The sequence below is a fragment of the Bos mutus genome, chromosome 26 (genome assembly GCF_027580195.1).
Source record: "Bos mutus isolate GX-2022 chromosome 26, NWIPB_WYAK_1.1, whole genome shotgun sequence".
Taxonomy (NCBI): Eukaryota; Metazoa; Chordata; class Mammalia; order Artiodactyla; family Bovidae; genus Bos; species Bos mutus.
This window is the reverse complement of record NC_091642.1, coordinates 699,361-725,039: the sequence shown is the minus strand read 5'-3', so window position 1 is coordinate 725,039 and position 25,679 is coordinate 699,361. Positions and strand designations below refer to the sequence as shown.

The window sequence follows — 25,679 nt, the reverse complement described above, 5'->3', positions numbered from 1 at the left end:
AGCACACAGTTGAGTGTCTTTTAAGGAACTGAAGAGGGGAACAACCGTGCACCCTCAGCCGCTCATCCACCCCTCAGGCGTTTGTCGCTGCTTCCCGAGCGGAGTCTCCATCAGGGACCACCCTCCTTCGTGCAGGACAACCTCCTTAGCACACTGTGTTCCGCGCTGGCTCTTCTGGGGATGGAGTCCCTCAGTTTTAATGAATCTAAAATGTCTTGATTTTGCCTTCATTCACTGAAGACTATTGTTGGTGTACACAGAGTTCTAGATTAACCAGGCTTTTGCTTTTTACCACTTAAAATGGGCTACATTGCTCCCGATGAGAACTCGGACCTCATCCCTGTGTGCCATGTGTCTATTTCCCTTCCACCTTCCTTTCTGGGTTTTCTGTCACCTTTGGGTGTGTAGTCCAGCGATTTGACTACAATAAATACAGGTGCGGTTTCCTTTATATGTTTATCCTGCGTGGGGTTCACTGAAAATCCTGGATCTCCATGTTGATATCTTTAATTCAATTTGAGACAATTTCCACCTTGCCCTCTGACCTTCCAAGACCCCACCTGCACTGGTGCGGCTGCAGCCCCCTCCCCCGAAGGCGCTGCTCCTGTTTTTCAGCCTTTCTTCCTGTACTTCGGTTTCCATGTCTGCTGACCAGTGTCCAGGCCCTCCCAGTGATGTGTCCATGCTAGAGATCATACTTGTCACTTCTAGAGTTTTCCCTAGTTCTTTATTGTAGTTCCCATTTCTTTGTTGAAATTCCCCACCTATACACTAATTTGTTTATTAAAATCCTTTCTTGTATTTATAATCACTGTTTTAAGTCCACCGTCTGCTGACTCCACCACCTGAGTCACGTCTGAGCCTGCTGACCGCCTTTCCTCCTGGGCCACACACGTTTTCATGTTTCCATGTGTCTAGCGGCTTTTGCTGCCATGCTGGGCACTAGGGGTGGGGGGCTGTGTTGTTCAGAGCGTGGCTGAGATAGCCTTCTTTAAAGGGAGATTGGGTTTCACCCTGGCAGCCGGCAGCCAGTGAATTTCCTTGTGGCTCATCCTTATCCGACTGAGCTCTGGGTCAGGCTTCAGGGTATGTCTCGCAGAGCCCTTACAGCCCTGCCCCTAAGGCCTGCTCTTCCTAACAGGGGAGGTTCAGTGGGCACTCCCTGACTCCTGGGTCGGCCCAGGAACTCCCTCATCTCTGTCACTGGCTTCTGCCAGGCATGCATTGCGCCTTCTCCCCCAGGAGCCTCCTCCCGCCCCGCGTCCTGTGGGGTCCAGCCGCCCCGGCAGCCCCCGGCTTTGATCTCCAGCCCCCTCGCTGTTTCTTCTGTCCGGGCTCCTCCACCTCCCTACCCCAGGCAGAGGCTGCACGTGCAGTTCATGTCTGATGGACTCTTCCTGCAGGAAGTGCTGCCCTGGGCCATCTGCTGGCCAGTGTCTGGAAACAGATGTTTCATGTATTTTCTCAAGTTTTACAATTTTAATAGCAGAAGCATATGAGATCCATTATGTGTCATGGCTAGAACTGGCAGAAAAAGTGACTTAAATTCATATAAAGACCCAACAGTGATGATGATTATGTTAAATAAAGACGCTAACAAAGTAGAAAGGTAAGCTATGTTGGTTTACTTTAGGGGTCCATGTGAAGTTTGTATGTTACATTAATAGGATAAACATGAAACTGATTCGGGTGATTACACACTTGCCCTGGAGGAGGGCATGGCAACGCACCCCAGTATTCTCGCCTCGAGAATCCCATGCACAAAGGAGCCTGGCGGGCTGCTGTCCACGGGTCGCAAGAGCACAACCGTGTGAGCCCCACTGTGTGCCATGTGTCCATGTGAGAACACTGGCTGACTAGTGACTGCACTACTTTTCACCAAGATCTGAAAACTATTTGCACTACTGTTGTGAAATGCCATCATAAAAATTACTCTGTGACCAATTCCACAGTTTATATAACTTGCAAAATAGAAAAAAACAGCATAAAATTTTGAAATGTGTATGTGTGTGTGTGTGTGAGTGTATATATATACACACACATTTTTTTTAAGGTGAATCATTTGCAGCACATGCCACAGGGCTGAAGTTGATTGAGGATCTTGCTGACTAGGGCCAGGGCCAAGGCCAGGGCCTTGAGCGGCCAGTAGGGTCATGTGAAGTGTGGCACCCCCTTCCAGCAGGGCCATGTGAAGTGTGGCACCCCCTTTAGAGACCGCTGGTCTCTGCCTCTTCAGCCTCCCAGCGCCCAGCTCCAGGCCTGCACGCAGCCGGTGCTCACTGTGGGTGAGGGAACGGTCTAGTCCACGGTCAAGCCCCAGGAGGGGTGGCCCCACTGAGTGCAGTGACACAGGCCACCACGAGAGGGCAGCAGTAGTCTACAAATGAGTTCTCACAGGTCTTTAGTGAAAACCAAACTTTCAGTCTCATATAACCTGCCCTTTATTGCCATATGTAAACATTTATATTTATAGCCTAGTTTATTACGCTAGGAGTTGCTGTTTTAAAATGAAACTCAATTTAAGAATCTCTGATGAAACAAAGATGGACGGGCGCCCTGCCACCGTGGGCCTTGAGAAGCCCTGCCGTGCCTGCAACAAGCACTGACGTCAGCCTCATCAGTCGCTGAAGACAATGCAGCACTGACTCTCCTCGTAGCTTTTTCTTTCTTTTAAAATCAGCTTCTGAATTTTTATCACGTGGCACCTACTACGTGGTTAAGAACTTTCCACCCAGCACCCAGTCTGCTTCCCAGCCAGAGCTGACCCCACTCTTCAGCTCTCCAAAGCGGGAGGTTTATGAATTTTACACATAAGCGACAGAAGTCTCACCGTGGAGAACACAGAGTATGGCCTCCTCAGACCGTCCTCTGCCCTTTTCCCGACTTACTAACACACTGGCCCTGGCGTTGCTTTGATTTCCCCTTTATTATCTCTGTACCTCGGAGTGACCCGCAGACCTCCAGGACGTCCCGCTTCCAGCTCCCCGACGCGGCCTCACCCCGTCCTCTCCCCACTGCTGAAGTATGTTAGCTGTGCTTTCCCTGTGTTTTTGTGCTGTTAAAACTGGTAGCCCTTACATTTTATTGGGTAGCCATGGATAAATCTTGTCAAAATGCTAGTCCTAACACAGAAGTATCAATAAACACCATGATGATGTCAATGTGTTTCACTGAAGAGTCAAGCAGTATATTACTTTCCTGTTTCCTGGCGTTTCCAATTGCCTTTTCTCCCTTCTTGCTCCTCTGGTCCTGCCCCTACATCCTGGCAGAGGTGGCCCTCAGCCAGCAGCACAGCTCGGCAACTTTTCTGGATTGAATCTCTTATCTGCAGCCCCCGACATCTCTTCCTTTCTTGGTTTACTCCCTCATTTTTCCAGAGTGTTTTCTCAAGTAACTTTCTAGAAACAGATGTATGGCAAATACGTTTTCTGTTTGAAAGTAACTTTCTTTACCCGGATGCCTGAAAGTTTGGGTGAGTTAGAATTACATGTAGAAATCTACTTCCACTTAGACCACTCTATTTTCTTTTAGCTTCAACTGATGGTTCCTGAGAAGACGGTTGCATTTCTATTTCCTACTTCTTTGCAGATAAGCTTCCTTCTAAAAGCTATAGGATATCCTTCTTATGACCTGACTATCCTGTGATGCATTTGGACGTATCTCTTCAATCTTCTCACTGGCCATAGTGTTGGAGAGTCAGTCGTGAGAGTCAGCCCCCTGCTCAGGGAGCTCTCCTGCGCCACTCTTTCCTTAATTCCTCTTAGGAACTTCTTCCTCCCTCTTCCTGTAATCCCGACAGCTGGGTGCTGGGTCTCCAGTACAGTCCCCACACATCCTCCGGCTTTTTTGACACGTTTTCCATCTGTCCTTCTTTATATATTTTCTGAGAGATTTCCTCACACTTCATCCTCTAGTTCTTCACTGACTTTACTTTCACTTTCAGAAATTACCTTTCTAATTCTCAAGAGCTCTTTAATCCGTTTCCTTCTTATTCCTTCTCCATAATAAGTAAGTGTTAGTCATTCAGTCGTGCCTGACTCTTTGCGACCCCATGGACTGCAGCACACCAGGCTCTTCTGTTCGTGAGATTTTCCAGGCAAGGATACTGGAGTGAGTTGCCATTTCCCTCTCCAGGGGATCTTCCCAACCCAGGGACTGAACCTGGGTCTCCTGCACTGCAGGCAGAATCTTTACCAACTGAGCTACAAGGGATGTCCTTTTCCATAATACCATATTTTAATCTTTAAATGTTACATCTTCTCAAGATATTGGAAACTATTTACTTTTTTAATGTTCATTCAGATCATCAGATGATCTGTGGAATGAATCAGAGGCCTCAGCCACAGTTGAGTTGGGCCAGGCCTGTGGGGGAGGTCCCATGCCCCCATGCACCTCAGTTACCCCAGACAGGAAGGCGCCACCACCACACGCCCAAGATAGGAAGGCACCCCCACGACACACTGGGGATAGGAGGGTGCCCCGCCCACACGCCCCAGACAGGAGGGCGCCCCGCCCACACGCCCCAGACAGGTGCCTCTACTTACTGTCCAGATGGAGGCAGAGAAAGTGCCTCCGCCCCTCCCACTCTGTGACAGCCCAGCCAGTAGAGACGGTCACAGCCAGCCAAAAGGAAGCCTTCTGCGCTTCAGACCCCCAGCTCCTCCAATGACTCCGGTCACTGCAGGCCCTCCCGACACCCCTTTTCCATATAAACGCAAGCGCCCCTCCTTGTTTTCTGGATTTTCTGTCATCCATCAAAGTTTGCATTTACCGAAGTGCAATTCTTCTGCTGTTCCCTGAATGAACCTGCCTTTCCTGGGATATAGCTGGCCATTATATTATTATGGCACTCTCATCCTAAGCAATTTTCCTTATTTCTTCCTGTTGGTGTTCTCTTTAAAGCTGAAACCTTTTAAAACTCTGAGAAACCTCAGTTCACGCGTGATGAATGCGGCTTATTTGCTGATGGGTACAGCTTTACAGTGGTCAGGGGACGCCAGTGTCTGGGGGGAACCCCAGCAAGACTTCCGAGAACTCCAAGTCCCTGCCTGGTGTCAGGCGTCCCGCCGGGCAACCAGGTACTCTGTGTTACCCCCGCGCCTTCTCTGTCTCCCCACGCTGGGCACCTGGGCTGGCCGCCCCCTCATCTTCCCTGAACCCATGGCCCCATCTGATACACCTCACCCTGCAGTGAGGCCAGGGTGCGGCGTCTGGAAATCTTTCACAAGCAGAGACTTGGATCCGGGCCTGCGCCGCCAGCCTAGCCCTGCCGCCACAGTGGGTGGCTTCCTGACTGGGGGTCCAGGACCCCCTCTTTTAGGAAATAAACTCAGGGGATAACTTGAAGAGAAGAGCCTCAAGGAAAACAGTCTTTACAGCAGAAATACTCACGATAGCAAAGAAGGAAGACTTGAGTGCCCTGACTACCTGTGAGCTGAAGGGAGCCTGGGGCACAGGGCCACAGACGGGGCTTTGAGGAAGCGTCCGGACGGCACGGGGGTCCTGGAGAGCCGGCTGCCAGCAGCACTCAGGTAGAGAGGAGCCAGGTTAGGGGCGGGGGACATTTTCCTTTCACTGTAATCACCGTTTAATTACTTCTGAATTTACTTGGCCTCCTAAGTCACCGGCTCAAAACCACTTTAAACGAAGCTTCCTCTCTGGAGCCATGGGTTGAGCTGTGAGACCCTTTCCACCTCTCTGCCCCCAGGATGCTGCTGAGCACGGCTTCCCAGGGCCCCCGGATGAGGTATCGCCCTGGCAGACATGGGGCTGGGAGGCGTGGGGCGGCTGTGGGGCCTGTCTGGTGGGGGGTGAGCCCCGGTGGAGGTGCCTCATCACGGGGCACAGGTCAGGCCCAGGGTGACTCACGGATTGAAGGTCCGGAGGTACTTGATGCCCATCTGGATGGCCTTCTGTGAGCAGGCCATGGTGGCCTCGTGGTCCCGGGCCATGTAGGTGAAGTGGGTTAGCCGCATCAGGGTCTGCAACTCCACCAGGAGGTCGGACCAGGCGCACTCTGAGGCCATCTTCACCAGCTGCCCGCGTAGAGGAGGGCGTGTCTCTGAGTGGGGGATGTCTCTGCTGCCAGCATGCAAGCTGGCCTCCCCCGGGTCCACTGGTCACTTGGTCTTGGCTGAGCCACCCATGAAGGTGAAGCACTAGCTGCCAACCTCGGCCAAGCCCGGGTGGGTTGGCAGGTCGGGGACAAATGTCCCAGGGTCCACACTGCTTTCCTGCCACACAGGCAGCCCTGCCCTGGGCAGAGTGTGGAGAAGCACAGACATAGCCCTCAGGAAACCAGACTCGGAGGCCCCGACGGAACCTCGGCGCTGCTGGAGGCGGGTGAGTGCTGTGCTGAAGACGTGGGTGGGACTCCAGCACGGGGCTCGGCCCTCTACCACGTTCCTTGTCTCAACTACAGGGTTCAAATAAGCACCCGAGTCGGGTAGGCTTGTCAGGGCACAGCCCCTGGGTATGCCCACCAGACGCCTAGTGACACCACCCTGGGCTGGGGGAGGGAGGGGACACCTGTGGGGAGGGGACACCTGTAGGGGAGGTGACAGCTGGGCTGTGAGGTGACACCTGTGAGAGGAAGTGATACCTGGGGGTGGGGTGACACCTGTGGGGAGAGGGGACACCTGTGGGGAGGGAACACCTGTGGGGGAGGGGACACCTGTGGGATATGAGCTGACACATCTGTGGGAGCAGGGGACACCTCTAGGGTGGGGGGACACCTACCTGGGCTAAGGGGGGCACAGTGAAGTCCATGAGGCCCAGCCCGTTGCAGGAGTACATCTCCAGAGCGACAAGAACTCTGGTTGTGCAGTTGATGTCCTCATTGGTGCTCTGATGGGAGGAAGGCACCGAGGCCGTGAGGCCCGGGGGCTGGAGAGCCTGGAATACTTGGGACGTGAGCCCTGTGACAGCGGCTCTTCAGCGACAATAGCAGCAATTAGTGGGAAAGTCTGTCTCCGAGATGGTTTAGTCACTAAGTTGTGCCAGACTCTTGTGACCCCGAGCCTGCCAGGCTCCTCTGTCCACGGGATTCTCCAGGCCAGAATCCTGGAGTGGGTTGCCATTTCCTTCTCCAGGGGATCTTCCCAGCCCAGGAATCAAACCCAGGTCTCCTGCATTGCAGGCAGATTCTTTACCGACTGAGCTACGAGGGAAGCAAAAGACTTGGCAACGAGGGAAGCTACAAGGACTTCCCTCGTGGCTCAGCCGATAAAGAATCCGCCTGCAGTGCAGGAGACCTGGGTTCCATCTCTGGGTAGGGAAGATACCCTGGAGAAGGGAAAGGCTACCCACTCCAGTATTCTGGCCTGGAGAATTCCATGGACTGTATAGTCCCTGGGGTCACAAAGAGTCAGATATGACTGAGCAACTTTCCCTTCCCTTCCTTCCTTCCTTCCTGTTTCCAAGTTATCTTTTCATGAGATAAACGGGAGCAGGCACTACAGCCCCTAAGGTGATTGGGCAGCTAGCTGACCCAGCCAGACATGGGGGGCAACTGGCAGGCACAGCGGGTGGCCCTGTGCCTGCGGGCCACCTCCTTGAACCGGCTCCAATGCATGCTCGCTCCTGCCAAGCTTAGATGCCCCTCCCTGAGGGCCACACTCTCGCCAGCCTCACTTCCCACCTGAACCAGCGTGTCTTGGTCCAGCTGGGCCGACGGAGCCTCCCGTGGGCTCCGTCCGTGTCCCGGCCCCGCCTGCTGGGTCCCCAGATGCTCCCCACCCCTCACTCCCGTGGTCTTCTGCTCACAGCTCAAGGGCTGCAGGGCCCTGCCAAGGCCCCTCTGGCCTGGTGCCTCCAGATAAGCCCAAGTGAGGTATCACAGCAGGTGGACAGTGCCCGAGAAGCCCAACACTCTTGGTGGACAGTTAGAACCACGGCCATCGGCTGGAGGAAGGAGGGGAGGCTGTGGCCAGGCAGCTCGAGAAAGCCTTCTGTCCCATCCCTAGGGGTGGCAGCCACAGCCAGGACAGAGCCTCCAGCGGGAAGCCTCCCAGCACGGCCCCGCCCCCAGAACGGCCCCGCCTCCAACATGGCCCCGCCCCCAGCAGGCCCCGCCCCCAGGCCGCTCGTAGCACCTGTTCCTCCACGCCCAGCCGTGGCCCGATCTGCTGCTGCAGGAGCTGCTTGCCCTTCACCCACGTTGCAATGAGCTGCTGCCGGGCACTCACGGGCACCACCTCCTCGGGCTCCATCCCGTTGGTCAGGTTCAGGGCAAACTCGCAGATCTGAAATGGAGGGGCTCTTGTTCACAATACCTGAATCCAAACAGGGAACCCGGGCCAAGACCCCATCTGCAAAAACAAGTGGACCTGGCTCTCGGTCCAGCCGGCAAAGTGGTCCACACAGGCCCAGCCCCGAGGCGATGAGGCGCGGCGGCTGCGGCCGCGTCCTCTCGTGCCCTCACCCCCTCGTGCCCTCACCCCCTCGTGCCCTCACCCCGTGGCGAGCCCAGCCCCTGGTGTTGCCATCAGGTCCCCACAGCACCGCCGGTCCCCACGGACCGCGACCCAGTGGCTGATGCTGCCTCTGCGCTCCTGCCCCGCCTGCCGTGACTGAGGCCATGGCTCCCTATCTGTCACTGGGGGTGGAACCCCATCACCGGCCACAGGCTTGGCCCCTGCAGCCACCATGCCGTGCACTAACCACGGGCCCCATTTTGCTCCATGTTTGCTGAGGTTTCATTTTTCCCCAAAAGTGTAACATGAACACCTGTCTTTCGTGAACTGCTCAGGACCCTGCAGCTCAGAAACCCAGGGGGCTGACGGGTCTGCCCCTGCTGTTCCTCTGCACAGCCTGGCCAATGACACCCCCTTCCTGGGCTAGCCTGGGAAGACCCCTTCCCATCAGACCCCACAGCAGAGGGCATGGTGGATCCCAGATCCAGTCACCTGCCCTCCATGGGCACGCTGGCCTGGCTCTTCCTGCCAGATACCCAGCCATAGAACAGTCGTGCCTCATGGCCTGCTCTCCTGGATGGTCTGGAAGCCATCGGACAGGCACCAGCAAGGGCGGCCCAGGCTCACCCCTCCCTGTCTGGTGGGATCCCTGGGAGCCTCACAAGTCGCTGCCTTCTGCCCTCTGCCCGAGCCCTCACCCACTCCACCCAGCTCTGCCATCCCTCCCAGATACTGCAGCCGGCCCAGTTTGCCTGGGGCCCAGGCGCCCCTGCAGCCTGACACGGCAGCTCCTTTGACCTTTCTCCCCATCCTGTGTCACAGCCGGGCCTACAGCACGGGGCAGAGGTGGTCTTTGTACCCCCCCGCAGGAGGTGCTGCTCTGGGCCCAGACTCAGGGCAGCTGCGGGAACTCACTCTCCTTCATGTGGACTCGTGTGGGGTGGTGGTCACCAGGTGTTGGTCAGCACCATCAACTCCCATCCTTCTTGGCTGGGATGGCTACCCCAGTCCACGCCACCGGGTGGTAAAGTCAGGGGATAAGCATCCCCCCACCTTGGTCACTGTGGAACTGACGTTGTCCGGGGTCCGCGTTTTGTGTTCGATTCTGCAGTGTCCTGCTCTGAACCGACACTGGCCCTGTTCTCCAGCCTCACATCGTATTTTTCTGCAGGCTGGGCCGTGCAGGGATGTCTCTGACCCTACAGAGTCCTCATTTTTAGAGAAAGCATGGCCCACCCACCCCCCGCCCCCAGCCCCATTTGCGGGCAGTTGAGAAGCCCCCAGCCTCACTTCCTCAGCTGCCCTCCCCGCACCGCCCTGTCTGCTGGGCGTAGGTACCTCCACGGCGGCCCTGACTTCAGAGGCAGCCTCGGGGTCCAGCGGCGTGTGGAGCGGGTTGGAGCGCGCCTGCTTCCTGGCCTTCTCTGGCGCCAGGGCAGGGATCCAGTGGATGATCAGGCCTCGCGCGAGTGCGCTGCACAGCATTGCCAGCAGCAGCGAGTCCCTGCAAGACAAGCACGTCCAGGCCAGGCCGCCCCAAGGGGAGCCGCGGTGGCGCTGTGAAAGGCCGGCCGCAGGGCGACCTCTGTGCTGCATGGGCGGGACCCCCAGGGAGTCTGTGGGGCCTGGGCGCATGCCCACCACTGGGCCGTCTAGCAGGCCCTCCATCGGGTGCCAGGTAAGCGGGCTTGGGCCAGAATCTCCCTGCTTCTCTTTGAAAAGTTTCAGTGCCAGAACCGCCAGAACCGGCAAACACGTCTGATCTGTATGAGCACAGACGCAGACGACAGCCTGAGGAGGAGAGGCACGCCCCCCCACCAGCACCCACGGTCCCGGGGACCCTGCTGGGTCTGGTGCCCAGAGGAGAGCCGAGGGCACCAGGCAGGCCCCTGCCCCATGGCCCACTCTGGCTGTGTGCTCGTGTGTAGACATCTCTGGGTCCTGATTCACTCCAGCCTTCCTACTTCAGGATCCATCGAAAACCTTTAAATCTGAGTGTTTAGGCTAAAAGCCAAACCAACAAAAAACACAAAGAAGGCTTCAAAAGCTCATCATGAGGGAAAGCCTTGACCTTTGACCTGACTTGATGCTTTGGCGTTTCTCCCCGGATAAGGAAACACAGGCACCCAGGTCAGTTTCCAGCCCTGTCTCTGTGAGACTCTGGCCTCTGCCAACCTTTCCCAGAATCCCTCTGCTTGGAACAGATTGGGACAGGCTGGGAATCCGCGTGCGGGCATGAGGGCGCCCGAACGATGCCCCCATGCTGCCCTGTGGCTCAGAGGGGGTGCGTGTCTTGTCTGGGGTGCACGGCCAGTAAGACAGAAGCCCCATCCCTGCCGGGTGCCAGTGGCCCCGCACGCCCCTCCCCCGAGGGGACACATGTCTGCCCCCCGGCTCGCAGCCTGAAGCCCAGGGTCTCTGGCAGCAGCAGGACGGAGCCTGGGCAGCCTCACGCACCCGCTGTGGCCCACGGCCTTCATGATGCCCAGCAGGTGGTACAAGGCGTCCAGGAGCTCCCGCTGCCGCCCGGCCTTGATGAGGTGGTGGTTGTGGTTCAGCACATAGACCACGGCATTCTGCACGATCCACGGCTCCTGGATCTCCTGCCCGATGTCGGCGGAGCGCAGCCAGCAGTTCATGGCGTACTGCGAGAGGCCCTCGACCCAGCTCCTGTGGGAGGCGTGCGTCAGGCTCTCCGGGAGCCAGACTCTGCCCAAGCTGGCACTCAGACACCAGCCAGAAGCCGTCCCTGGAGCCGGGGCTCAGAAGGCTGCCCTGTCGGGGCTGCCCGTCATTCTTGTTGAAGGACAGGACCTGCCTGGCTCCCCCCGCCCTCCCAGCTCCCTGCCCATCCCTGTCTGAGGCTGGACCCCCAGCCAGGCCTGCAAGCTGCCTGCCCACCTTTGCACCTGCCTGTGGCTGGCTCCCCCGGCCCATCACTCACAGGCTGCCCTCCTCGGTCCACACAGACACGGGACCTGCTTGCCTCAGACCGAGGCTTGGGGAACCTTAATCGTAAAGGGCCAGACGGCCCGCACCTGGGGTTTGACGGCTACACAGTCTCTTCTCTGTTGTGTCTTTTTGCTATTGAGCTTCACAAACTAAAACATGTCAAGACCACTGTGAGTTGGCAGGCTACACAAAAGCTGTGGGCAGATGCGGCCTGGCCCTCTTCCAGGCATGGGGAGCCCGGCCCTAGCCCCAGGCTGTGCCCTGAAACCTCCAGACAAACGCGGTCTGCACAAAGTCGGGGTCCTTCCCTGAGCCCTTCCCGGGCAAAGGGCACGCAGGCCCCCCACAGCGAGCACGTATGAGGGCATGGCCACCGGGGCAGCCAGTGGAGCAGGCCCATCTCTGAGGTCAGTGGGCAGCTAGGGCCTCGGCTCCCGCGACGGCCCTACGGACGGTCACTCACGGCCACATTCACTGTGGGGGCACGCTTCACTTCAGATGAAAACAGCAAAACACTGTTACTACGACAGCAGCTCGCTCTCCTGATTGAACGGCACTTGCCTCTCACGTGGATGAGGCTTCTGCGGGTTTCCTGAGGACCCTCGTCCCGATCACAGACTTCCGGGACAGATTCCCCCGTGACCACCACCCCCCTCACATCCTGTTTCCACTAGTAACAGGAAAGACTGGCCACACGGGCACCGGTGTGAGCCATGAGACACGCCGGGCAGTGGCCCCTGCCTCACAGCGCTGAGCTCAGCCCAGCCCCCACCTCGCGCCCCCAGCCCTGCGGACAGCGCCCCCAGCTCCCGCCTCGTGTCCCCAGCCCCCGCCTTGCGCCCCCAGCCCCGCAGGCAGCACCGCCAGCCCCACGGGCAGTGCCCCACCGGTACATGATCCACTCAGCGTTGTCCTCTGGGCACTCAGGTATGTAGCCCATCGGGTGCTGGCTCACATCCTCAGGCGGCGTGGGCCGGTTGTTCAGCTGCACGCCTTCCGACTGCAGCAGGTGGACGGTGGCCTGCGGAGGGAGGAGTGGCCAGAGGCCCCTGAGCAGGGACTGGCACGGTGCCTGCAGGCCTTTAACCCCAGGCCCTCCCTGCCCCAGGTGATGTCTCTTCCCCCCACACACCTGCGTCTCAGAGACGCAGCCTCTCAAGACAAACGTGCCCCTCACGCCGCAGGGGCCACCAAGCCCGGGCCCTGTCCTCCGCGGCCGCGCACGGACGCCCCGGAGGCAGCCGAGGCCACTGGGCAGGGTGACGGGACTGAGACGGGACGGAGGATGGGGGCAGGCGCCTTGCCTGACACCCTGGGCCCACTCACTTGCCCCCCTCACAGCACTGGCCCAGCCCTCAGGAGGTGCCCGGCAGACGCTCACTGAACAAGCCCGGGAGCGTCTGTCTGGGTTATGCCGGGTTGCTCCCTCGACCCCCAAACAAACCACCCCAAGCGGCCTCACCGCTGTGTGCACTCGCAGGCCCCCCGCTGCACCACCCGGCTGGCCTGGGGTCTCTGCACGCTCACGGAGGGGGCCGGCTTGCTGTGGGGGCTGGTCCCCAGCAGCCTCAACAGCCTCCGAGATGACAGCAGAGGCCAGGTTTCTCTCTCATACCTGGCTCAAAGTGCTACTGAAGCTACTCTCGGGCCAGGACACGCCCAGGTCCAGGACCAACCAGCCCCCGGGACCCACATCGCTGGGGACTCACAGTTCAGACTCCTTCCAACGACAATGAACATCAACACCCCTCACAATACATTTTGACATATTTTTCTTCCAGAAAACCTCCCAGGAATGGAGGAAAACTTTCGTAAGCGACAGGCCACTTGGGGAGCAGGGCTGGATGCTGACGGTCACGTCTGCGCACATATGGGGACGCACCTCAGCGCTGATGAAGCCCACCTCCGCGAATTTGCGCAGGAGGGTGGGGGATGCCTGCTTCTGCAGGGCAGCTTCCGAGTGGCCCCAGGAGTCCTGCCCCGGGCCATCCCAGCCCTTCTTCTTCTTGCCTGAAACACCAGAGTGCCACCCATCAAAGCCTGAAGTGCTTCTCAGGGCTAGCACGGTTCCTGAGGGGGGGGGGAGGCGGGGCGAGGGGCGGGGTCTGTGGGAGGCTGACCTCCCAAGTGCAGGGCCCTGGGGGTGGCGAGGGCTCCCCAAGCCAGCTTGGCCGCAGCGAACCTCCAGCTGGTTCCCCGACAGACAGGTCAGCTCTTGGTTTTGCGTGTGCTGTTCTGCCCCTCAAGAAGCCCCCATCGCTCCCGCAACACCCACGTCTCCGCCCCCTGGGGCTCCTGGCATGCCCCCGTGTCCTCACCATCCCCAAGACCACCGCTTCCAGAGACCTGCAGGCTGGACTCAGCCGGACCCAGGGCTCACAGTGGAGGGGCGCCCCCGCCCAGCCTCTGCCTGCGGGCTCCGGCCCCATGACCCCTTCCTGAGCTCTGGTGAACCCCACAGTGACCCCCCAGTGCCTGGGAAGAGCCCGCCGGCGCAGGTGCCCATGTGTGGCTGGAGGGACCCACCTCGCTTGAACTTGGCCAGCTTCTTCACCTTGACACTGTCGTACAGGAGGCAGAAGCGGCTGGCCGTCCGGCACACGTCCCACACGTTCTGCTTCCGGGCCACCTTGGCCAGCTCTGCCCAGATGTGTATCCTGCACAGACGTGCGGGCCATACCTCGCTCGGGGAAGCAGCCAGGGGCCGCCTGGGCGGGGCAGGAGGGTGGGCCGGCGCTTCGCCCCTCCCCCTCGACCCGAGGCCCTGCACCCCCAGGCTGCTCACCGCTCCTTGTCGTTCTGGCCCCCCAGGCGCCGCAGGTGGCCCACGGCCTTGTCCACGCTGAGCGTGTGGTGCCGCGCCTTGGCGAACAGGTAAGCGAAGCGGCCCCGGGTTTTCCCGGTGGAAACTGCAGGGGCCGGCAGGACGGGGTGCTGATGCAGCAAGCCAGGGAACACGTCGAAACCAGCCCACGCAGGACTAGGGACAGGCTGGGGCAGAGCCTCCCACCGGCGTTTTTTGATCTTTTCATGAAAGTTAGGTCTCCCTAAATGTGCCTTGTCCGGGAAGGGACTCCAGGCGCCAAGAGCAGCTGGTGGGCAGACTTACTGTCATCTACAGCCGCCAGGCTGGCCCCCAACGCCCGCCACCCATGCCCAGGTCTTCAGGAGCTGGCTGGCGGAGACCCCGCTGAAGCCCCTCGCCCGTCAGCCCGCTTCTCCTGCCTAAGCCCTCGCTGGGTGCAGTGCACCAAGCCCCGTGTGTCTGGGGCACCTTCCCTTCAGGGCCCGAGCCCCTCACACCTGGCAGGACAGGAAGGAAGGAGGTGGGACTGCCTCCCGCTGGGCGGGCCCTGCAGGCCCAGGAGACAGGCTCCCCTGCCCTGCTCCGAGAGTCAGGTTAGGAAGGTGGGGCAGGCGGCTGCACATGGGCACAGAGGCCCATACAGGCGGAGGTCCGGGTGGGCCGGGGGCTGCCCCGGGCACTCCCACTGAGAGCACCCGCGTACCTTTGGCCTCGTTCTCGCCGTCAAGCACGATCTGGAAGGTGTCGGGGGCCAGGGCCAGCCCCGCATTCACCAGCAGCGCCCGCTTTTTGCGCACGCTGTCCTTGGGCATCGCTTTCTTCGCCTGCAGAGGGGAGGAGGCGTGATGAGCGGCACCTGCCCGCCCCTCGGGGCCTGCCGGGCCGCCACCCCAGGAGTGGCGCCTGCGGCACCTGCTCGATGGCCATGGTGGCCCTGTCCTCGTCGCGGGCGGGCACCTGATACAGCAAGGTGCACAGCTGCAAGCGGTTGAGGGCCCTTGTGATCTTGTCCTGGTAGAGGCCCAGGCCGTCCAGCAGCGCGGCCTTCCTCAGGTGCTCCGTGGCGGGCTCCAGCCGGTCCGCGTCCTCCTCGATGTGCGCCAGCTCCACATGGACCTGGCAGCGCAGCTGTGCCGCGAGGCTGGGGGGCAGACGTGGTCACGGGCATGGCGGCACCGCGGGTGCCCGGCGCCTGGCTTTCTGGCCCTGCCTTCTGCCTGCCTTGCTGCCAGGACCCACAGGAGGGATGAAGAGGAGGGCCCTGCGGACCCCGGGAGGTCTCAGAGACCACTGGTGAGCCACGATGCTGGGGGGCAGACGGCGTCACAGGTGGGGCGGCACCGCGAGGGCTCCTAGCATCACCAGAAAGTGAGCTAGTGCAGCCCGAGGCCAAGGCTGCGTATTATCACCCTGCTTATTTAACTTCTATGCAGAGTACATCATGAGAAACGCTGGGCTGGATGAAGCACAAGCTGGAATCAAGATTGCCAGGAGGAATATCAATAACCTCAGATATGCGGATGACACCACCCTTATGGCAGAAAGTGAAGAGGAACTCAAAAGCCTCTTGATGAAAGTGAAAGAGGAGAGTGAAAAAGTTGGCTTAAAACTCAACATTCAGAAAACTAAGATCATGGCATCTGGTCCCACCACTTCATGGCAAATAGATGGGGAAACAGTGGCAGACTTTATTTGAGGGGACTCCAAAATCACTGCAGATGGTGAGTGCAGCCATGAAATTAAAAGACGCTTACTCCTTGGAAGGAAAGTTATGACCAACCTAAACAGCATGTTAAAAAGCAGAGACATTACTTTGCCAACGAATGTCCGTCTAGTCAAAGCTATGGTTTTTCCACTGGTCATGTATGGATGTGAGTTCGACTGTGAAGAAAGCTGAGCGCTGAAGAATTGATGCTTTTGAACTGTGGTGTTGGAGAAGACTCTTGAGAGTCCCTTGGACTGCAAGGAGATCCAACCAGTCCATTCTGAAGGAGATCAGTCCTGGGTGTTCATTGGAAGGACTGATGCTGAAGCTGAAAGTCTAATACTTTGGCCACCTGATGAGAAAAACTGACTCATTGGAAAAGACCCTGATGCTGGGAAAGATTGAAGGCAGGAGGAGAAGGGGTCGACAGAGGATGAGATGGTTGGATGGCATCACCAACTCAATGGACAGAAGTTTGAGCAAGCTCTGGGAGTTGGTGATGGACAGGGAAGCCTGGCGTGCTGCAGTCCATGCGGTTGCAAAGAGTCAGACATGACTGAGCGAGTGAACTGTCCTGAGGCCCAGTCTTTGCCTCGGGGGGTGGGCCCTCTCTGCTCTGCTCTGAGTCTCTCCATCTCATCAGCTGTGGCACACACATCCCGGCTCAGAGCAGCCGTGTGTCCGCAGGCTGTGGGCCCTGCCTGGCCTCTGTTCCGGCTGCGTCCCTGCTGGAGCCACCCGCGTCTAAACGATAACCACAGTCTCCCCAAAGCCTTTGCATCAACAGCACCTGCAGCCTCCGGCACGGCCTCTGTGCTGCACAGGAGCATCAACAAGGCCGATAACTTGGGTCTAGTTAAAGTTCGATGGGACCCACGTGCCGACCCTCCTCCAAAACGAGGTGAGAGCATCACAGGCTAGGCCTGTAGCCTCGGGGATGAGGAGGCAGAGGTCAGGGCACCTGGGAGTCGTGGGCAGGAGAGGGCACCCGGTTGAGGCCAAGGGTGAGGTCTGCGCTCCCGTCAGGGAACTGGCTCCACAGTCTCTGCCTGGAAGCCTGGATGGTAGCCAGCGACGGGTCCCTTCCCTCTGGGGCAGGGAGAGAAGAGGCCCACAGAAGGAAGCTGGCCCAGGGCCACGGGGTGTGCTCAGGGCAGCCTGACCCTGAATCCACAATGTGAGACTCGTCCTGGGCTGAACCACCGGAGGAGCCAGCTGAGGCAAGCCGATTGAGAGTCCCCTGGACAGCAAGGAGATCAAGCCCGTCAATCCTAAAGGAAATCAACTCTGATATTCACTGGAAGGACTGATGCTGAAGCTGAAACTCCAGTACTTTGGCCAGCTGATGTGAAGAGCCAACTCATTGGAAAAGACCCTGATGCTGGCAAAGACTGAGGACAGGAGGAGAAGGGGACAACACAGGATGAGATGGTGGGATGGCATCATCGACTCAATGGACATGCGTTTGAGCAAGCTGCGGGAGATAGTGAAGGACAGGGAAGCCTGGTGTGCTGCAGTTCATGGCGTCACAAGGAATCTGACAAGACAGTGACTGAACACCATCACAGCAGGACAGTCCCTCCAGGAACACACTAGCCAGCCACGGGCTCAAGGAGGCCACGGAGATGAGGGTGAGCAGACAACAGACTCAGACGAGACAACCCGCCCCTGCAAAACAGGATGACCGGGATCAGATGAAGACGGCTTGAAAGGAGTAATTTTCAGTTACTCTGCTTCCAGCGGTGATCAGGTCTCTGCCACGCATAAAGTTGGACCGAACAGCCCCAGGTCTGGGCAGTGCAAGCCCGGGGCCCTGAAGCAGGAAACTCAGGAAGGAGCCCATGCTTGGGGCCTCCTGGAGACACTGTTCTGAGGCACCGCGGGCAGAATGGACCCATGCAGCCGGGGCAGAGGAGCCCAGAGAGGGGGGCCTCCGCTCGGGGCTGGAGAAGTGGAACTGGACCTGGAACCGGACCAGCCGCTGCCGGGCTGCCCGCCAGAGGAGAGAGCTGGGTGTTGCTCTCTCACCCGACGTCAGCTGAGACTGCACGGGGCTGCCCACCAGAGGAGAGGGCTGGGTGTTGCTCTCTCACCCGACGTCAGCTGAGACTGCACGGGGCTGCCCGCCAGAGGAGAGAGCTGGGTGTTGCTCTCTCACCCGACGTCAGCTGAGACTGCACGGGGCTTCTCCCCAGGAGTGCAGGCCCAGGAAGAGCGCTCTTGACCCACCCAAGGAGAACGTACCATCAGAGCCTGCAGAGAACACGGTGCAGGCTGGAAAGTACCATGACCTTCCAGAGACACAGCCAAGGAAACACGGAGCCACCTCTCAGCCAGAAACTGAAGTGCCAACAAAAGCAAGTAAAAATCAACACTTTCCTAAAAAGATCACAGAGTCCACAGACTCCACAGTGCAGCAACCACAGTTGAACCAACGTTCAGTACACAATATGCCAGGAAACAGGAAAAGGTGACCCACAGTCAGGATGCAAGATGGGCCAGATGCTGGGTTTAGCAGATAAATCCTTAATGCAGATATTACAATACAAAAATAAATATGTACAAAAAGTTGAAGGAAAACATTGCTAATGAGAGGACAGACAGGGAATCTCAGTAGAGGAAGAAAAGGAAACACTGCAGCACAAGATCTGTAATAACTGAAAGGAAAAAATTCTTGGTTGAGCCTAACAGCAGATCGGAGAGCAGAAAAAGAGTCAGTGAACCTGAACTCAGATCAATAGAAACTATCCCACCAGAAGAACGTACTGAAAAGATTTTTTAAAAGTGAACAGAGCCAGGGCTTCCCACGTAGTCCGGTGGCTGAGGCTTCACCTTCCAAAGCGGGAGGTGTGGGTTTCATCCCTGGTTGAGGAGCTGAGAATCCAACATGCCTGGCAGCCGAAAAGCCACAACATCAAACAGAAACAAGACTGTAACAAATTCACAAGGTTTCTAAAAATGGTCCACATAAGCAAAATTCCCAGAAGAAAATGAACAGAGCCTTAGAGACCAGTTAAGACAGTATTCAGTGTTGTAGCTCATGCTCCCCCAAAAGAGCAAATGAGGCAGAACTATACTTAAAAAAATAATAGCCAGTAATTTCCCAAATTTGATGAAAATATCATCTTACATATTTGAGTATATCAGCAAACCCCGAAAAAGACTTTTTTTTTTTTAAAGGCTCTAAGGAATCAGTTTCATTCAGTCACTCAGACACATGGACTGCAGCATGCCAGGCCTCCCTGTCCATCACCAACTCCCGGAGCTTGCTCAAATTCATGTCCATCGAGTCAGTGATACCATCCAAGCATCGCATCCTCTGTCGTCCCCTTCTCCTCCTGCCTTCAATCTTTCCCAGCATCAGGGTCTTTTCCAATGAGTCAGTTTTTCACATCAGGTGGCCAAAGTATTAGAGTTTCAGCATCAGTCCTTCCAATGAATATTCAGGACTGATTTCCTTTAGGATGGACTGGTTGGGTCTCCTTGCAGTCCAGTGGACTCTCAAGAGTCTTCTCCAGCACCACAGTTCAAAAGCATCAGTTCTTTGGCTCAGCTTTCTTCACAGTCCAACTCTCACATCCATACATGCTGCTGCTGCTGCTAAGTCGCTTCAGTCGTGTCCAACTCTGTGCAACCCCATAGACAGCAGCCCACCAGGCTCCTCCACCCATGGGATTTTCCAGGCAAGAGTACTGGAGTGGGTTGCCATTGCCTTCTCCACATCCATACATGACTACTGGAAAAACCATAGCTTTGACTAGCACACCTTTGTCGGCAAAGTAATATGCAAAATGCAGAAAGCAAAAGATAAGAGATACAAATCTGAAAACAGCAGGGAGGGGGAGACACCTTCCACACAGGAGAGCCACGCTTAAAGTAACTCCTGGGTTTTTATCAGAAACTATGAAGGCCAGAAGAAAACAAAACAGCCTCTTCAAAGTATTTAAAGAGAAAAAGTCTGCAAACCCAGAATCCAGTAACTGGTGAAAATAACCTTCAGAGGTGATGCTAAGAGAAAGCCATTTTCAGGTCAACGAAAGCCAAGAGAATTCCTCACCAAGAGAATTCCTCACCAGCAGTCATGCGTTACAAGAGGAAATAAAGGAAGTTGCTCGGGCTGAAATACCCGCAGGCAGAAACCTGGATCTGAGCGTAAGCAGGAAGGGAGAGACTGCAAAATCGCCGAGGAAGTGGCAAATGTAAGAGAAGATTGTTTTTTTCTGTAATTTTCTTTAAAAACAACACCATCAGCTGCTAAGAGCAATACGGCACTGTGAGATGAACTTATAACACACTTAGAAGTAAAAGACAAGACAGCAACCACACGGTGGGGTGGACGGGGGCAGGCAGAGAGGCAGGCAGGGAAGCACTGACCCCCACTGACCCGGCTCCCTCCAGCGACGCCCCTCCCGCCCAGGGGTACTGGGGACAAACGAGCCAACCAGAGAAACAAACACAGCGGCAGAAACTCAGGTAGCCTCAAAGAAGGCGGGAGAGAGCAGTGGCAGGGCACGAGGCAGAGACAAGCGGTGGGACTGGAGACGAGCCGGACATTACCCTGAACCCAGAGACTGAACAGCCCAGTCACAAGGCGGAGACCAGTGTGCTCAGTTTTAGAAAAAGACCGAGCTGCACGCCGTTGACAAGACAGGGTGGTAGGAGTTGTGTTCTACACTTTAAATCGAAAGGTCCACAGCACAAGAGTCGAAAGGATGGAAAGAGAAGCACTCAGACGGGCCCAGACAGTGTCACTGCATTCTGTCCACCACTTAAGCAAGAAAACGCCAACACTGCACAAACCCCTTCAGAAAGCAAAGCAGAAAGAGTCCTCCCACCGTCCCAAACCATTTAATGAAGTCGGCATGACCTTCATGTCAAATCCTGGGAAAGGCGTTAGAAAACAAGAAAGCCACAGGCCAACATCCTCATCATGAACATACACGCAAAAACCCTTAAGCACACTAAAGGACATCAAACCCAGCAACACAGAAAAAGCACGTGTCGAGACCACGCGGAGAAGGCAAGGCTGGTTCATGACTCAAAACCCCATCAGCATAATTCACCACGTTAAAGAACAAAGGAGAAAAGTCAGAGCTCCTTTCAACGGTTACAGAAGCGTTCAGCAGCACTCAACACCCATCCGTGGTTAAGAAGCAATACAGCAAGCGGACATTGACAGTGTGTTCATTCTGTTGTATGCAGTTATATCGCAATAAAGTTAATCAGAAAAAGAGCTGTCAGAGGAAAAGAAGGAGGGCAACTAGATGTTATTTAAAAAAACCAAACAAATATGAAAATAAAAAGATATTTTGAAAGACGACATCATTAAAATTTAAAAATACAGGCTAAAGAGAGGAAGAAAAATTAGAGAATTTGCAAAATAAAAGAGAACTAACGGGCTGCGTGAAATCTTCAGAATTTGGTGTGCGTCACGAGGGGTTGGGGCTGTGAACACAGAAGTTTCGCAGGGAGACTGGGAGTATGGGCTAGGAGCTGTCATACAGCCCCGTGGGATCCCAGAAGGAGAAACTGTTTTTAAATGAGTAAAAATCCCAGATTTGAAGAGATGTAACTCTTCACAGACGAGATCCCCAAGTGCCCGCAGGAAATGAACGGTGCTGGTTCTGAGGCCACCGGCCCCAACCTCGCCAGACCACAGGCTGCAACCGGTCCTTGGTGCCCTTGCTGGGAACCCTGCTCCAAGGGAGGGCTCACCATGGTGACAAAATTCACCCCTGATTAATCTCAGGGCTTCCCTGGTGCTCAGACGGTAAAGAATCCACCTGCAATGCGGGAGACCTGAGTTTGATCCCTGGGTTGGGAAGATCCCCTGGAGGAGGGCATGGCAACCCACTCCAGTATTCTTGCCTAGAGAATCCCCACGAACAAAGGAGCCTGGCGGGCTGCAGTCCATGGGGTCGCAAAGAGTCGGACACAACTGAGTGACTCAGCACACAGCACAGTTAATCTCCTAAGCAGACGGGGGCGGGGCAGGCCCCCACGGCCCCTCTCTGCGGCTGGACACCCTCCCAGGTGGCCCTCCACGCCTCTGCCCTGCCGAGTCCCCATCGTGCAGCCCCGTGTCCGCCAGGGACTGTCCTGCAGCACAGCCGCCCTCGGGGCCCCCGCCCAGGGCAGGAGAGGAGAAACACCAAGGCCCTCCCTGCTCACCCATCCCACCCCTCCCCTCCCGCGCCTGCGCCCACAGCCCCTGTGCCCACCGCTGTCACCCGCCCCGCAGCCCAGAACCCTCCTGATGAAGCCCTTTCCCCTTGGCCCCTCTCAAGCTCAGGTGGGTGCCACCTGGGCGTCCCCGTCTGCCCCGCAGGGCCCTGCCCCTGAGCCCCAGGGCACCTCCCAAACGGCCTGCGGCCTCTCGAGCCGCCACCTCTGGGGGACGCCGTGGGCTCCTGCCCTCTTTCTGGGAAGATGAGCTGGATTTCATCCCTGCCCTGAGCCTCTGCTCCCCTGGCCCCCCCGGGGACAGCCCAGGCCGCCACCTGTCCGCCTTCTCCAGGACGTCTGCGAGGCTGGTCAGCGGCTTCCGCAGGTGGTGGCGGAGGTTGTGCTGCAGCAGCGGGAGGCACGTGTTCCACTGGGTGGCACACACCGTGTGGACGAGCCGGGGCTCGCCCAGGCGCACAGCCCGCTGCAGCGTGGCGTCCAGTCTCCGCACTATGTCCAGCTGGGCCTGCACACAGCACAGCGGCCCGGGTGAGGCTGGGGGTGAGCCCCAGCCCGCCCCCGAGCCCCGGATGACGCAGGTGGGCCGGGCCCCCGGTCTAAGTCTGCCGGTGGAAGCGGCCCGCGTGATCTCTCGGAGAGGGCCCTGGCTCCATTGGATCTGCCCTCGGACAGGCACCGCGTGCCGTGGCAGCGTCTCTGTGAGCCCCTCTGGGTGAGGCTGCCTGCCTTCCAGCCCCGTGTATTCATGGAGCTCGTGGCCCTGCCAAGCAGACAGGGGCCGGCCGGCCTCAGCCTGTGCACCGGCCTCAGCAGCTCCAGGCCTCCCTCAGTGCCCACCGGGGCTGCCCGGCTCCTGAACTCAGCCATGTCCGGGGGCCTGGCTTCTGGCTCCAGGGGGCCTGCCCTAGCGCTACTCCTGGGTCATGGGGTTTAGAGCAGGCATGGCGTTCAGACTGTGGGCCTCCTGGCTGCCAAGAAGCGTCCATCAAAGCCTCGTGAACCGGTAGGTGCCCCTGAAGAGCCCTCGGCCAGCAGAGGCAGAAGACACAGCCCTGCAGTCCCACCACACCGCCTGCCAGCACCTGCAGGCAGCCAGCGGGCAGCCACGACCTCCCTTGAGAAGGGCAGCGCTGGCGGGGCAGCCCAGGCCCAAAGAGAGCACGTGAACCGGCCCGGAGCCCCCGCTGGGCTGCTCGTCTGCTGGCAGAGCTCCTCCCGGGCTGGGGCAGGCAGGGCCGGGGCAGGGGTCAGGGGAGCCAGTCCAGGGAGTGGGTACTGGGGCCCCAGAGCAACACCAGCCGCCCTCATCCTGTTTCAAGGCATTTTGGTTCCCTTTCTCGAGGGCAGGATTCTATCAAAGACACAGGATTGCTGGGTTCCTTCTCTGCGGCGGCGGCCGGAGCACACCCCACTGCACGGGGCAGACAGGCTGCAGGGCTCAGACTGTCACTTTGCTATCGTGCTCACCAGCCCCCTGCCTCACAACCCCCAGTGGAACACTCTAGACAAGCCCACGGTCTCCAAGGTGGGCACCAAGGGGGCAACGCTCACCAGGGCCCTCTGAACCCACCGCTGCCAGGCCTCGGGGCCCCCTCTTCTCCTCCCTTCCCACCCTCCCCTCACCCTCCCAGGGGTTTCCCCTTACCCCCCACAGAGGTCCCCACCTCCCCACGCCTGAGATGACCTCAGCGCTTCCCCAGAGCCCCTCAGGCCCTGCACTAGGGCAGGGGCACGCCTGTTTGCCTGGACCTGAGTCAGGATGGCCAAAGCCCTCGGGGACTCGGTGTTCACCAAGGGCACGTGTTCTCAGTGTGCTGGGGCAGACTGCTCCACACAGGCCACACGAGGGCCTGGCTGGAGGCCCGTCTCATCCCAGCCCCCAGCCCGAGCCCCAGGAACAGGCTGCATGAACCCACAGGCCCGCCAGACAGGGTGAGCCCGGCAGCCGCGGGGCCGGAGCCAGGCGGGAGGGCGTCAGCTGGCCTCGGCAGGTGGGGCCACGGGCCCCTGGACTTCCTCCCAGAGAGGCCATGCTCAGAGGGGAGACCGGGGCACAGGAGGCTGGCTTGTGCCCATCAGGGCCCCTCCTCCAACCTGTCCCCTCCTCCAAACCAGGTCCACACACAAGGTCCAGGGACCTGCACAAGGGCTCAGCTTCTGCTCCGGCTCCTGGTCCACAACTTACCTCCACAGCCTCTCGAGTGTAGGTTTTAATTTTATTTTCCAGTCTTACAGCTTCCAATTCATACTCCAGGCACTCGACTTCCATCAGCCTCGCAGGGTCCTGTGGGCACAGTAGTTGTTGTATAGGTGGAGAGTTTTAATGAAAGCAATCACATTCACTAATGTCAGAAAACATTTCAAAATATAATTCACGGACTCGGTAGAAATTCAACAAAAAAAATAGGTAATATAAATATATATATATATGAAAAACTTAAAATGTTTCTAAAAGATGCAAAGATTTAAATGAGAAAGCTAGAAAAAAATTTTTTGTTTTTATTTTTCAGTTAATTTCACTGGACATAGAACTTTTAAATAGCGACACCGACTTCAGACAAATGCTCTGTTATGAAATCTGGACAATCCTTTCACTTAACCCCTGCTGGGGTCAGGACGGCTGCAGGAGAGGGGCGGCATGGGCCTGGGGTTTCCTGGGTGGGTGGGCAGACAGGTACATGTAACTTTCACAAAACTGCTAACCTGTTTTCAAAGGGGTCCCTTTCCCACCCCTCCCCGGCCAGTGTGGGCTGGTCGGCCTCCGGGTGAGCCGCCTGCCGGGTGAGTGGTTGAGAGGTAACAGGTCACAGGGATTCCTCTTGTTTTTCTTCTGGTTTTTCCCCAGAAGTTTTCTCATTTGAGCTCTCACATTCTTGGTTTAGGGTGCGTGTTGAGTTGATCCTGTCCATGGGATGAAGGGCGGCCGGTGTTCACTTTTCCGCACGTGGTTGCTCCCCTGTCCAGCGCTGTTTTCTGGACGAGACGCTCTGTCCCCAGCAGAAGGCTCTGCACCTGGTCCAGGCCGAGGCCCCGAGCGTGTGGGTCTCTTTCTGGACCCCGTCCTGGCCCTCCGTCTGTCTGCGTCTCCACGTACAGGCCGCCCATTCTGAACCCCGGTGCCCCTCCACCAGGCCTGCACGCGAGGTCGTGCACGCCTGCTGACGCTGCTCCGCTTTTCCAGAGCTGCTCTGGGTTATTCTAGGGCCCCTGCATTTCCCTAACAATTTTATGCTCAGTTCGTCAATTTCTGAAAGACTCCTGTCAAGACTTTGATTGAATCACACTGAATCCACTGCTCCGTCTGGGGAGAACTGACATCATAATAATGCTGCGTCTTCTGATCCGTGTTATCATCTCTGCTTTAAACAGCAGGTGCCTTTTAAAGCGCTTCACGGATTCTTCAGTCTCTCTCTGACTCACGTGGCCCCTTACTGGTCCTCTTCACTGTTTGTGCGGATCCAGATTTCTGCTGCTATCATCATCCTTCTGCTTGAAAAAGCTCTTGAAACTTTCTTGCAGTGAAAGTCAGACTCTTTCAGATTTTGTATATTTTAATAAATATTTACTTTGCTTCTGATTTTCAAAGAATGCAATTTTTTAGGTTGACATGTTTTTT

At 57.4% G+C, this 25,679-nt stretch overlaps 1 protein-coding gene across 1 annotated transcript in view; it reads right to left on the bottom strand.

The window, feature by feature from the left end:
* Positions 1-25,679, bottom strand: part of CFAP46 (cilia and flagella associated protein 46) — a 93,972-nt gene that overhangs the window by 53,378 nt on the left and 14,915 nt on the right. Inside the window, 13 exon segments of the mRNA XM_070363446.1 lie at positions 5,869-6,035; positions 6,739-6,846; positions 8,094-8,243; positions 9,753-9,918; positions 10,872-11,084; positions 12,254-12,387; positions 13,249-13,376; positions 13,893-14,023; positions 14,152-14,275; positions 14,876-14,996; positions 15,085-15,313; positions 22,378-22,568; positions 24,249-24,347. Of these exon segments, the coding sequence (XP_070219547.1) occupies positions 5,869-6,035; positions 6,739-6,846; positions 8,094-8,243; positions 9,753-9,918; positions 10,872-11,084; positions 12,254-12,387; positions 13,249-13,376; positions 13,893-14,023; positions 14,152-14,275; positions 14,876-14,996; positions 15,085-15,313; positions 22,378-22,568; positions 24,249-24,347 (1,961 nt within the window).